The 13,641-nt window shown below is 34.2% G+C and overlaps 1 protein-coding gene across 1 annotated transcript; it reads right to left on the reverse strand.

Moving 5' to 3' along the window:
- Positions 1–1,577: 1,577 nt before the first annotated feature.
- LOC118753836 (diacylglycerol kinase theta-like) lies at positions 1,578–10,543 on the reverse strand (the record flags this gene model as incomplete). The annotated part of the gene is made up of 2 exons (XM_036488708.1): positions 10,414–10,543; positions 1,578–1,657 (listed from the first exon to the last, which is right to left on the reverse strand). Coding segments are annotated over exons 1-2 (192 nt in total), but the record flags the coding sequence as incomplete, so codon positions are not given.
- Between the last annotated feature and the right edge of the window lie 3,098 nt (positions 10,544–13,641).

Below are 13,641 nucleotides of genomic sequence, written 5' to 3' on the forward strand. Positions count from 1 at the left end.
TACAACATTCCAATTTATTTAGTTTTTAGTCTTACTTGGCCTAGATGCAGATGGTTTCACTGCGTTGTAAAGATACCGAAGATAATTTTCTTTCAAAGACTTTGCCGAAATTGATGCTGCCTGAGCCAATATGGTTGTGTTGTTTTCTTGTTCCGATGATACTTTAGATGCAATTTTTCTTTTCTGTCGTTCGCACAACTTATCATATGACATCTGTGGATGTCCTCGCGCCTTTGCAGTATCGGTTTCCAAAATTTCAGTATCGCACTGTAACACTCGCTATCGGCTACCTATGAAGTTCGAACATTTCCATCGCGTCTTTGCCACCTTCTGTTTGCGTTTAAAAAAACAATGTAACTTTGTATCTGATTTGTTCGATTTCTTCTTCTCTGTCTGTTTTTTAATCTTCCAGCAATCCAATCGTACACAGCTACAGCATCTTTATTGTTTTCAAACCAAACTTTCGCTATTTTTTAGTTAGTTGGTCTGAATTACCTTAGACCGCATACATATATAGATTTTGTTGATCCTATTTTACCGCAATATTTAACACACAATAAATGCCTGCAAAATTCAAAGACTAACACGCTCTACACAAAAATACAATAGCAAGACGACTCTTTTACAAGAAAGTGAAATATTCTACATTTTGCATACCTTCATTAATATTATCCATTTTATAACCACACTATTTTTGTAATTGTTTACTTTTTATCACCACTTAAGATTTTAATACAACTTGAATATACCGAATGCCAACCAATAGGGGAATCAAAACAAAGACTTTGAACACTTTCTGACTAACAAGTGGTTCCCACCAGGCATTTGTTTACATATTTATTTTTAAACTACTGGGATAATAAGTAGTCGAATGTCGTAATATTTTTTCCGAAAATTAAAAGTCTAAAATTGGTTCTTATTTCTCAATATTTCAATTTCAAACTATAGTGCGATATGGAAAATAAAATACCGATTTGAGAACGAATGACAGTCAATACACTTCTGAAACTCAGTTTACGCATCCGTTTTGAATCATATACTACGTTTATACGCATGCATAAGTCGCTTTAATTCATTTCGCCGCGATTCAAAACATGTATAAACTGAATTTCAATTCGCTTTGAAAGATCGAAGTGTTTTGGCTCACACTCCATTTCAAATCGGTAGTTTATTTCTCCAGATAGTTGGAAAGAGTGTATAAACACCGCTCTCACTCAAAGCGAATTGGAGATCAGCTGTTCCGCTCAAATTCCAAATAATCGCATCAGTATTTAAAAGCTGATTAATAATAATCGTTCTTTTTCTTTGCCACGATTTTATAATGCCGAATAAAACTAGATTTTTATCACTTTCCATTATGTTAACTTATAAAATGTCAAATGAAAACAGCTAATTTTGTTTGCTTTTGAAGACGGTTACTTTGATGCCGATATAAGGCCGTAAGTATAAACACTAGAGCGAAATGTGTAGTAACTGAGAAGTAAGGCAAAGCGCTTTATGTGTCAGTATAAACAAAAATCGATAGTTAAACCATTGTCAATGGCACTCTAAAATTTTTCTTTTAATGATATACTAACCTTTATGATACAGGGAGCAATACCGGAACATGGCGTAACCACACTTGATACACAGCGATCATGTATGACGAAGTTGCACACTGAAAAAAAGAACAAATTTGTTTAAAACTCAACAACTATGTAATTGGTTCCGATATAAAAACCAATAATATATAATCACTAGCGATGAATAAAAATGCGCTAGTGTTTTGACGGCGAAGAAAGACGCGTAAAAAAATGTTGAAAAAAGGCGCTTAAAAAAAACTTTGGTGAAGAAACACGCGTAAACACAGATTTATAACCGGCCAAGGACTGTCACTTCATTATCATTCCGAAAAAAACTCTTTTACGTACTATTCCACCCGCAAACATAGTTGACCGCAGAAATAATTTACGCGTCTTTTTTCACCGTGGACTATGTTAAGAGTCTTTCTTCGCTAAAGATTTTTTATGCGCTATCAACTTTTGAGCTCGTGCCTTTATTCGTGTCTAGTGACGATATCCATGTAGCATTCCATGCTTAAAAGAAAAAATGTCAATGTGGCCACCACGTCGTATGGGTAATTCGCCTTCCTGAGAGTCAAGAGTCCTTCCACTTATTCCTCAATTTTTTGTATGGAGTGGCAAAAATTGAAGGGTTTCTGCTTTCGCTACTCACAGAAGGTTTTTCGGACGGGCTTTTGTTGGACGGATTTCGAAGACTTTTTGGTGGAGTTTTGCTATAGTTGTTTCCTTAATTCATAAAAATCATACTTTTTTAGGGGGCTTATTTAAGGTGCATGTCAAATACTTTTTATTTCTACTTAAAAAGCATATTGAAATTCATCTGTAATGCTAAATAATGTATTCATACAAGCAATATTTAGCTGAAGACTTATTTAAAGAACTTCGTGAAAGACAACAATTAATCTTACATTGCTAGAGACCTGATAACCCAAGAAAATTTTTAAGATATTAAAGGGCCTTACTCTACTCATAGCTTCATACTGTGGCCCGTGAGAAAAGAGTTATTTTTAAGGTAGATATAGTCCAACCTTTCACAATATCCGTCCAAGAGCTTTATTAGTCGTAGTCTGACACGCAATAATCACTTAAAATTGGCGCCGTTAACCCATTCAGTACAAAAATTCAACCACTGATTCTAAAAATATTAAAATACAAAAGGCTAATTCGGATCGTTCATTTCAAAAATTACATCAAAAGATTTTCAAAGTTTTGAGTTTTACCGTCATCCAGGGTCCTTTAAATTTGTCAGTGATACCCTAGGTGTTTAAAAAATAAAGTGATCTCAGTTATTTTTATTTTCTTTTTTCGCGAAATACATATATGTCAAAACTATGAATAAAAAGAATCCTAATCACAATTTCACGGAAAATTGGTTGATTTGATATATAATTAAAGTCTGTAGCTACTCTAGATCACCCTAAGTCGTATTACTGAGCAATTGTATACAGAAGCGTTGAGATTGAGTCAAGAAAATGTTTAAACGCTTATATTTTAGCACCTGCTTCACCGATTTGAAATCTGACAATTTTTGGATAACCTATGGAGCTTGCACTTTAATTTGATATGCAAGCCAATTCTGTAGCTACACCAGATCGGCCTAACTAAGTCGTATGACTGAGCAATTATATATAGATGCCTGCGCGTAAATTGTAAATAGGAAAAGCCCGTCTGGAAGCCGAGGATCGAAGCACTTTTTTCAGCCCTTTTTGGGTAAGCTTCTTAGAATGGCTTTACTTAAGAATGTCTACGTAAATTACACAGGGGTTCTCATATAGAAATTATGTTTTGTTATAATTTTTCTCCATCACTTCGTTTAATAAAACTTTGGTATTCGTCAAGTTACAACTTCAAGAAGTTATAAATTTGTTTCTTTTTTGGTCGAATTCAAATCTTTTTTCTGATATTAAAATCGAATAAAAAGTGGCTTAGTACTGCTTCATTTAGTAATAGTAAGTATATCTGTGTTTTCCTTTTTTTGCTAGAAATGTTTTCGTTTTTTTTCGTACTACATATTTTGGCCTTATCGCATTTTCGGTGCTTCTTCTGGACTTAGCAAATTTTCCTTTTATTGAATATAAACGAGTATAAATAAAACAAGTACCTTTATTTTTTTCGAAACAATGCATTTCAAGTTTCTCTAGCCTCCTTACCAAAATATGAGTTTTCATAAAAAGTGGACTTGGCAACTTTTCACTCTAACCTAGCGATATTCTGGCTCAGTGACCTCAAATTTTTATAAAAAATTGGTATGTTTGTACAGATTTGTACCTTTTTTTATATTGGGGTATTGGTACAAAAGAAAAAAATTGCAACGACAATTTGTTTTTGTAGTCACAATATTGGTACCATGGTACAATACAGTGAATTTCTATTGAAAAATTAGAACAAATTGTTTTTCTTGATTGGGATAAAGCAAATTATTTGTAAATTCACACGACTGGGATGCAATTTACACCAAATTTTGGGCAAATGCCTTAAGAAAGAGTATTGCTTTCGATTTTATTGTCTTGTGTAAAGCACTTACATATGTATATTTGTGATACTTTCAACGAAAATAACATTCTCCACTTTGAAAGTGTCCCAAAATAGAGAGAAAAAATAACCCACAAAAGAGAATAGGTGGTTTATTTTTGGTAGATGCGTGCTGCTCTCAGTGGGAAAGGGCTATTTGCATATAATTTCCGTTGCTGTTGGTCTCGGACACTTAAAAAGAAAAGTTCATGCGAAAGTGTCTTCGTCTAAGGGAAAATAACCCACAACAGAAAACACAAAAAGATCGCACAGAGTGATTTGGCACGGTGAGAAATATTCTTTGCTTGAGAGATGTGTGTTTGTGTTAGTGATAAACACCATACAAAATAAGTTGAGAGGCTTATTTACGACCTCTGTCATGGCCAGATACAAATTTTTGTGAAAGTCTATATTAATGTTGCCATTATGTATATATTATGTACACATATACATATACGGCTTTATACCACTATTTGTTTGTATTTGTGCCGTTCACTGCAAAAATTTGTTGACTCCACTTCTTGGAAAATCCTAAACTGAAGTGTCACACTACTTGGTATAACTTATTATATTTATAATAACTATAAAATACTCAAATATAATTCTTAATTTTAATTTATGTATGTATATTATAAATGGAATTTTTATTTAAAAGGTATATTCATCGTATCCCCAAACTTTTTGTTAACGGAGTTAATAAATTTGTGCATTGAACGGCTCATTTATTGCAAGGCCACCACTTCTCAGTGAATACGCAAGTACGTTCATAATCCCCTGCAGAAAAAAATAACCCACTTGTAGTTATCTTTTTTGCGGGATTTTTATAAAATATATAACTTGGAGGCCGCTGTGGTGTAGTGGTAAGCAGTGCGCGCTTCCACTCCGTTGCGCCTGGGTTCAAGCCCTGGTAAAAGCAACATCGAAAGAAAAATAGAAAAAAGGTTTTTTTCTGAACAGCGGTCGTCCCTTGGCAGGCAATGGCAAACCTCCGAGTGTATTTCTGCCATGAAAAACAGCTTCTCATAGAAATACAATTGCCGTTCGGAGTCGGCGCAAAACTGTAGGTCCCTCTTCTTTGTGTGACAACATCAAGGCGCACGCCACAAATCGGAGAAGCTCGGCCAAACACTAACATCTGTGTAAGCGCCAATCTATTATTATTATATAACTTGGAGTTAGCTACAAAAAGCTAACTTGAAGCTAGTTGACAAGTAATGCAGGAGATTGTTTTCTTCACACGCGTTTCTATTTAAATATCCTGAACTTCGCAAATACTTTTCCGAATTGAGGACAAATAAAAGGATCGAAAGGACGAATAAAAGATCGAAATGCAAGTTATGCCTGACGGAGTTTGAATATGGTACCACCTACAGCAGAATATGTAAACAAATATTAAAAGTAATAAAATAAAAAAATAGAAACAAAAACATTTGATTTTTCCTATTGATATTTTATGCCCAAAGTAGTTGGTTACATAGAAATATAGTTAGCTTTCGTCAAAGAAAATATACAGATAATAGTGACTTTTAGCTCTTTCCTAATCTACTTAAAGTTAGCTTATAATTAGATACATTTCCTGGAGGGTCGTATGCTGGTGTAAGGGTTTATGTAGTACGAAGCAGAGGTATGGAAACTTTCAAAAGCAAAAACTTAGCTATGAATGAGATGTTCGTGACGTCAGCGAACGAAAAGCGACAGGTCTGCGGCCTACTTTTCTACTAGTGTACTCATGTACGTATGTATATTAGGGTGGTCCAAAAACAGTTAATTCGGAATTGTAATGCTCTCATCCCCTAGGATTGTTCTATATCGAAAAAAGTATACCCCTATTTTTTTTATTTTGAAATCAAAAAATATTTAGAGGTCGCTTAAAGCGCTCAAAGTTTTCCATGTATTTTTATATGGGAAAAATAAAGTTTTTCGTAGAAATTGTATAAAATTCTTGAAAGTCAATATTTTCCAAACGGAAAACTCTAGTTCTCTTCAGGAGACTTTCAATAATAGTACCCAATTGTTTATTTAACCATTTTTTAATACTAACGATTTTTTATTGGTCGCCCCATTGCATTTTTCTGCGTTTTTGGCGAACCTATAAATTCTTGTTGCAATGAGAAAATTTTTAAATAAACAATTAGGTTTTATTATTTTGGGAATCTCCTGCAGATAAACAGATTTTTCTGGCAGAAAAATATCGATTTTTAACTATTATATACCATTTTCACGAAAAGTGGTTTTATAAAATACATGGAAAACTTTGAGCGTTTCGAGCGACCTCTAAATAGTTTTTTGATTTCAAAATAAAATATAAGGGTATATTTTTTCGGTAAACAACAATCCTAGGGGGTGAGAGCATAAAAATGCCGACCTTACTTTTTCACATGCATTTTTGGACCGCCCTAATGTACATACATAAGCTGACTTCCAAAACGTACGAATACAATGTATGGATACTGTTATACTGCGGTATTCAAACTGTTAGTCTGTGCAGAGTTGCAACACTTTGCATATTTTAAATTTTCATTATAGCAAAGAACAATTTTTCTGAATTTTCCATTTTTAAAACACCAATGGTAACCAAGAACAAATGAAGCATCAACTTTCGTTTCTGATACGCTGATTGCTCTAGCGCAGAGCCTCCTAAAGTGGGTTCCGCGGAACCCAAGGGCCCCGTAGTCATCGGGGTTCCGTGAAATGAATTTTGGTATGAATAAGGTTTGGTTTGAGTTGCACACAATTATGCAATTATGTATTTTCAAGTACATATACATACATATGTACACCGTGAAAAAAACCTGTACATTCAACAATTTTATATGTATTTGGAACAACTTTTATTGGTTAAATCGTACCCAACAACTACTCGCTTTAAAGCAACAGCGCAAAGACTGTTGATTTTTTAACTAAATTAGTATTTAACACAACAATTTTCGCATTTAGATTAAAAGTGAATAAATTGTTGTTTTAAATACTTTTTATTTGACTTAACAGTGCAGGTCGCTGCTACAAAAATATGAAGCTGTTGAATTAAATACTTGGACTCTGAGGTTCCAAGAACTTATGTATTTGATTCAAATACTAATTTGTTGGGAGAAAAGTGAAAATTGTTGGAAAAAAAGGTGCAATCTTTCTGGCTTACACTAAGAAAAATTTTAATGTAAACTAAATTGATTGGTTTTGGTTTGAAAGAACTTTTTATTTAAACGTTTTAAGTATATATGTATACAATATAATAAACTATACAATGTAAGTTTATTTTGTACATATTTGGAAATTAAAAAATAATTATTGCAACAAGTACTGATCAGTTATTGGAGTTTTATGTTCCTCATTAAGATGAATAATTAAAGTTTTTGACAGCGTGAAAAAGTTATTACAAATAGAGTATTGGTGGAATAAGTACTTTTCAGTGGACATTATTTAATTTAGAAAAAAAATTTGGTAATTTTAGAAACTTCTCTTCAGACGAGATTTCAAATAAAACGGACTTTTTTCCGCACATATTTACTCTTTGCTGAATATTCTAAATTAAATGTGAAACATAATTTTATTACCAGGTCCAGGGCGCGAAGTAATTATTTATTAATGAAAAAAATTAAAAAAAAAAATCAAACTTTAACAGAAGAAAAATTAAAAAAATAAATCTGTGCTAAAGCCTTTTTGTTACAAAAAAAAATCAAGTTACTACTGAAGAAAATCGATGGTTAAATAAAGAAATAATAGTGGTCAAATGAAAATATGCAAAGATTTTTTGTATGAAAAATGAGCAGGAAAGAAAGTTACTCATACGCCACGTACACCTCAGTAACACGCTTTACTGCTCATATTTCATACGATCCGAGGCGGTGGTACCAATTACAACCTTTTTTAACTTTTTTTTCAATCAAAGCCTCGCATTATTAGCAAAATTTTCCATTAATTATTCTCAATCATCTCCCGGTTGCACGACTATACTCAACCCAGACTATTGAAATCTTGGGTCTCGGTGGAAAGAGAGGATCAGACGGTGGGGCCACTCCGATTTATTCGGTTTAAAGGCTCAAGCGGGCGTCTATTGTCTTGCAACCACCTTCCCGCTATATAAACAAAAGGAAGGAAGGAGGAAAGGGAGAGCTAGATATTTAAAAAGAAGAAAAGATATACAAAAATGTATGAGTGGAAATAGCTTGAAGAGTGCGGCGAACAATTTTACCAGAAAATAAGGCGGAAATAAAACGAGTTTAAGACCGCCGCTGGTTCTTGTACCTGGTAACTGATGTCCAAAGTACCTTTGATATACATGTCAAGGAAACACTTCTTAGCTATTTTAACGAAAGGGAACCGAGCCCAATGAATAGGGAAAATACAAATAGATGAAGATTGTATATTAGATTCAGTACTCATCAATCCGCTGATACTTCGCTGTTTTTACGAATTCTAATACGCACATAATTTTTTAAATTTGTATTCCCTACCAGAACAAACTGGGTAAATACTCCTTACCTGGTATATTGGGTAAAGTTTATATGAATTTCTTAACAGCAATGTGAAAATTTTACCGTATTCTACTGTACATTTTTATGGTCATGTGAGATTTTGCAATGTTCTGACGTTTGTTTATAGGGAATTTTCGAAGTAATTTGTGCTTGTGTTAGAGATTTGAAAAGGTAAATTTATGTAAATGTGCTGGAGTATAGGGTAAATTTTTCTGATAGAGTTTGTTACATATTTTTAGAATTTCAAGCTACATCCTTTAGCATTTTCAATTGAAAAAAAGGATAACTACAAAGAATTGTGTAGCAAATGTCGGATGGAATAATTGACTGACTATCCTAAACTGCATACGAATGTCACTCATACGACACGACATCCCACAATGTTGTGACTCCATATAAGCGGTTGACAAAAATACATATACGTATGTACATTCGGATTTCCCTTAGCTATATGGAGAAAAATAAAAGTGTTTGGATTATCGGTCTCACCCCCTAGAAATGTGTGAATAGCCTAAAGACTAAACTATACAAAGTTTTAGGTCAATCAAAGAAGATTTAGAGGTGGCTCAAAGCACTCAAAGTTTCCCACGTATTTTCGTAGAAATTGTATAGAATCCTTGAATAGCAATATTTTTCAAAAATACTACCCAATTGGTTATTTAAAATTTGTTTAATATGGACGAATTTTTATGGGTTCTCCCATTGCATACACATTTGGTAAAAGTGGAATTTAAATATGTTGCAAACTTCGCAAAACAAGAGATAATTTGAAAAAAACCACTAATGATATATCCGGAATTAGCAACCTCGAAGCATTCGCTCTCCCCCGACGGTACTTTGGAAAAAATTATTTTTCGCGAGTCCTTCGATTCGACACTCATGGAAGAGTAAGGAAAGGAAGAGCGGACTTGAACGCAGTAGAAAGGTCAAGTGCGGCTACACCTGCTGTTGTTGTAACAGCACAAAAATTCGCCAAAGGGTTTTCGGGGAATGACCCTAGAGTGACAGTCCTTGGCCGGATATAAATCTGGGTCGCTACGGCTATTGCCGAAGCATAAGTGTGGAAATTTTCCAATTTTAAGTTATTGGGTGTTCTATGTTATACCAAAACCCAGAATACCATGCGTACGCGGAAACCACATATTTTACAATGTCTCATAAAAAACTTCCAAACTTGATTTCCCTACATTTTCATTTTTACCCATTCATGTTTCTGGCATAAGAGGGACGATATGTATGTCTATAAGTCATATTGTAAGTTTTAATTGGGCGTGTTTCTAAGACGCAACAGTTTACCCCAACTGTTGCTGAAATGCTGTCAACTGTTGAGTTCAACAGTTACGTCTTAGAAACGGGATGATACATTAACTGCCAAAACATTTGTAAACAAGCAAAATTAAATTAAACAGCACAAAAATAAAAAAAATATTAAGCCAAAAATATGGATAGCACCGGATCTATAATGGAGCTTTTCTTATTTTATTTTTAATATATGTATTTGTTCGTGCATTTTATTTTATTAACAGCCAGTTTCGCCAGAAATTTACAGACAAATTATTTTTTATTTGAATTTTCTATGAAAACTGACGGAAGGGAAACATCATTTTTGTTTTACATATATAAATTGTTGACTTCATGTAGCGGAATAATTTTATGATTGAAAAAGTGGCGTCAAGTTACCAACCGTTGAGCTGAGCGGAACTACTCAACTGTGCGTTTCTGAAACAAACACTCAACAGTTTAGCAACAGCGACGTCTTAGAAACGCGCCCATTGAAATAGTGAAGCAAATCTTACTCTAACTCTAATTTAGATATGCTTCATTCTATCGATCACCTAAGCATGCTGAAAATAATTCGTGCTACATACCTTCGCAAATGTAACCGATCTGAATGATACCCCAAATTAAATCCGAACAGTGATGACAGTACGTTGGCTTTCCAAATGTCTTCTTTACGAAAGTATGTCCACCATCCGCCATTTTGCGAGTTCTGTGTGGATTCTTTCGAATATCGGACGTATCGCTGGGTCGCACGTTGGCGGCGCGAACACACCAAAATAACGACGACAGCGATGATCCACGGTGGCAAGTTCAATTCGCTTCCCACCGGTTATCGTTCTTTCTCTGTCCGCAAGCGTTTTTTTTTTTTTTGAATTTTCGTCACTTATCTGGGTATTTCAGCAATTTCCTTTAATTAGTCACCCTCAAGTTTGGTTGCGACTTAATGTCTCGGCTATAGGATTTCAGATCGTCTGTGCTGTTGTTGTTGTTTTATGGCGTAATCACTCAACGCCACGAAATTAAACCACAGAATTTATGCAGATCTCTCTTCAAGCTTTCGCTTGTGGTACTGTTGCCACTACTGCTGGTACTGCGATTACCCCAGCCCTGCCGAAAGCCCCTTGTGAAAGTGGCAGATTACGAAGCGTCGCCCAACGTCTTTTACGAGTTGTTTTTGTGGATGTGCTAGTTGCTGCGATTTCTTCTCTACTTGTCCTATCCTCCGTTGTACACGATATTGCTGAATATGTATTGCCGACTTCCTGGTTTTCACTTTGGGCTTCTGTGATAGCACTTCTTTCTTTATTAGTTGTTTCTGCTGACTTTGTTGTTTGAATTGTCGCTTTTGCGTTCGATAGTAATGATGACAAAATGACGACGACGAAGACAAAAATGACAGCGACAGCGGCATTTTCATCCATTTGTATGCTTCATCCAGACATATGGACTGGATCCTGGAAATCAAAAATGAACAAATTATTTACATTATCTTTCGAAAATGGAGCTGAACTGAATGTTATCATTTATTATTTTTAAATACATATATAATTTCATTTGATTCGGTAATGTCCTATAGTCAGGTGTTTACTAATCAGTAGTTTTAAACTGAAGTTAAGACGAAATTAACTAAACTAAATTAAACTCTCGAAGGAACTAAGGATGTGTATATATATGTACATTAGACTGCATCACTCCCCATACAAAAAAAAATAAGAAATCGGTACTGTTTTCCATTGGAATTATAAAATCGATTATATTTTAAGATGTCCAACAAAATATTTCGGAAAAATATTACGATTTAAGCGAGCTGGACCGATTTTAAAATACCTCCAAAAATGGAGTTTTTTATAAATAAAAATAGTCTCTTAAAGAAGTTTTTTGAAAAAATCCCCTCAAATGACAAAACGGTTTAAGCTGAAAAAATTTACATAAAAATATTAAAAAAAAAAATTCAACGGAATGAGATTTTGATGCTGTTTTTTCAAAGATTGGTATAAAAAAAAACTTGAATAACTGAACCTAAACCCTTCCGATTTAGACTTGTGAGGTATAGTCTATCTCTCAAGAGTTAAAATGGTTATAATACGATTAATGCAAATAGCTAATCTGTATTGACGACGCACAGTGGGGCAAAAAAGGTTGCTGTGGACAAATCAATTTTTAGAGCCCCAATATGAACCGATTTCAAGTTTCCTTTTTTTAAATAAAACATAATTACATTTTGCGTCGCTCTATCCGTGACGGTTTTTTTAAAAAAGCTCTGGATTTTATTTATTTATGTTGAAAGATGAAAGAAAAAAAAATTTGCTTCCACTTTTTTTGGAAAATACTTGAAATTAATTTCAAATGTCAATTCATTTGCTATCTATACGTATATATGTTTTGAAAGCCGTTTTTTCTGTTCGAAGAACTCGAGAACAGCCAATTCGTGCCCATAAATCCAAACATAAAGTATCGATTTTGCGGTTTTATTTTCATGGGTAGGCTAAAATGATATTTCAGCTATCGAAATATTTCCACGAAAGGGCCCGACCTTTTGCATCTGTTTGTATGATAAAAGGTGAAGTGTTAGTTGACGCATAGTCCTTATTTCGTGGACGAGGGTCGTCAACGTGTGGGGGGCCAGTCATCGAGGCCATTTTGTTCCATTCATTGGTAGGCATTTTTACGTGGCGGGTCCCAAGCCCAGCGCACAACCGTTACTGTGATGAGCGCCTTTCAACCGGATACACGTTTATATAGCGAGCCGCTTGCTGCAGGACAGACGCCCGCTTGCAGCCGCACCTAGAGATGAGCAGATGCTGCAGACTTCGGTGATCCCTTAACCGGTTAAAGGGCCGGTTAAAAGGATTTATATAGGGGGCGTGACATCTAACAAATAGACTAAAATGTAAAAACCACTATATCTCTGAAACCGATTATGCTGGGGAACTGAAACTTAGCACGGATGCATAGATTGCAAATACCCTACTTACGGCGAAAAATGTAAAACAAAAACAAAAGTATGGGTACCAAATGAAATAATATTTTTGGGTTCACAAGGACGAATAGGAATTGAAAATGTCCCTTTAATCTATCTTTTTTTTTAAGCTTATAAAGTTAGTCCTTAACACATACTTTAAAAAAAAATAATAATTGAAAAATTTCAAGGATATTCGAGAATAAAATTATAAAAGGGTATTTTCAATACCTACCCGTCCCTTACGCATCAAAAAATGTAATGTGTTTTAACTGTACTCCTTCATTTGGTACCCATACTGGTTTTTTAAGAATTTAATTTTATTTATTTATGCTTAAATTTTTAAATCATTTTGGAATTACTCATATCTTTCAAATTTCAAAGTTCTTTTAAAAAATCCTGACATCAGAGAGAAAAATTAAGAACGCAATTTTAGTATATTTGGCCCTTCGTTTGGCGAATATATTGATTTCTTCTTTTGTGTGCGAAATTGCCTGCCGCAAGGTGTTATATGTATATTGAGCTACACATTTATAAAAAAAACTTTAAATATTAAATAAACAAAAGAAACATAGCCAAAACTGTACAACATAAAGCGTTTCTATTATTGCCACCAGCGTAAATTACAAATCCCGAAAATCCCGGGATTCTAGGCAAATAATCCCGGAATTTTCGAGGCTTAAAAAAGACCGGGATTAACATTCCTAGTTCCTATGTAGGTAGATAAGCTCAAATTTAGACAAATTTTTCTATCTTATCTAGGACAATTTTTGCAGTTCAACTTCTCAGAGACAACTCTATGACAGTTTTATCATCACTTTGATAATTTAGCATATCAGCAAAGAAATATATTATC

This window comes from Rhagoletis pomonella, unplaced genomic scaffold, assembly GCF_013731165.1.
Source record: "Rhagoletis pomonella isolate Grant_MI unplaced genomic scaffold, Rhpom_1.0 Rhpom_scaffold_02920, whole genome shotgun sequence".
Classification (NCBI taxonomy): Eukaryota; Metazoa; Arthropoda; class Insecta; order Diptera; family Tephritidae; genus Rhagoletis; species Rhagoletis pomonella.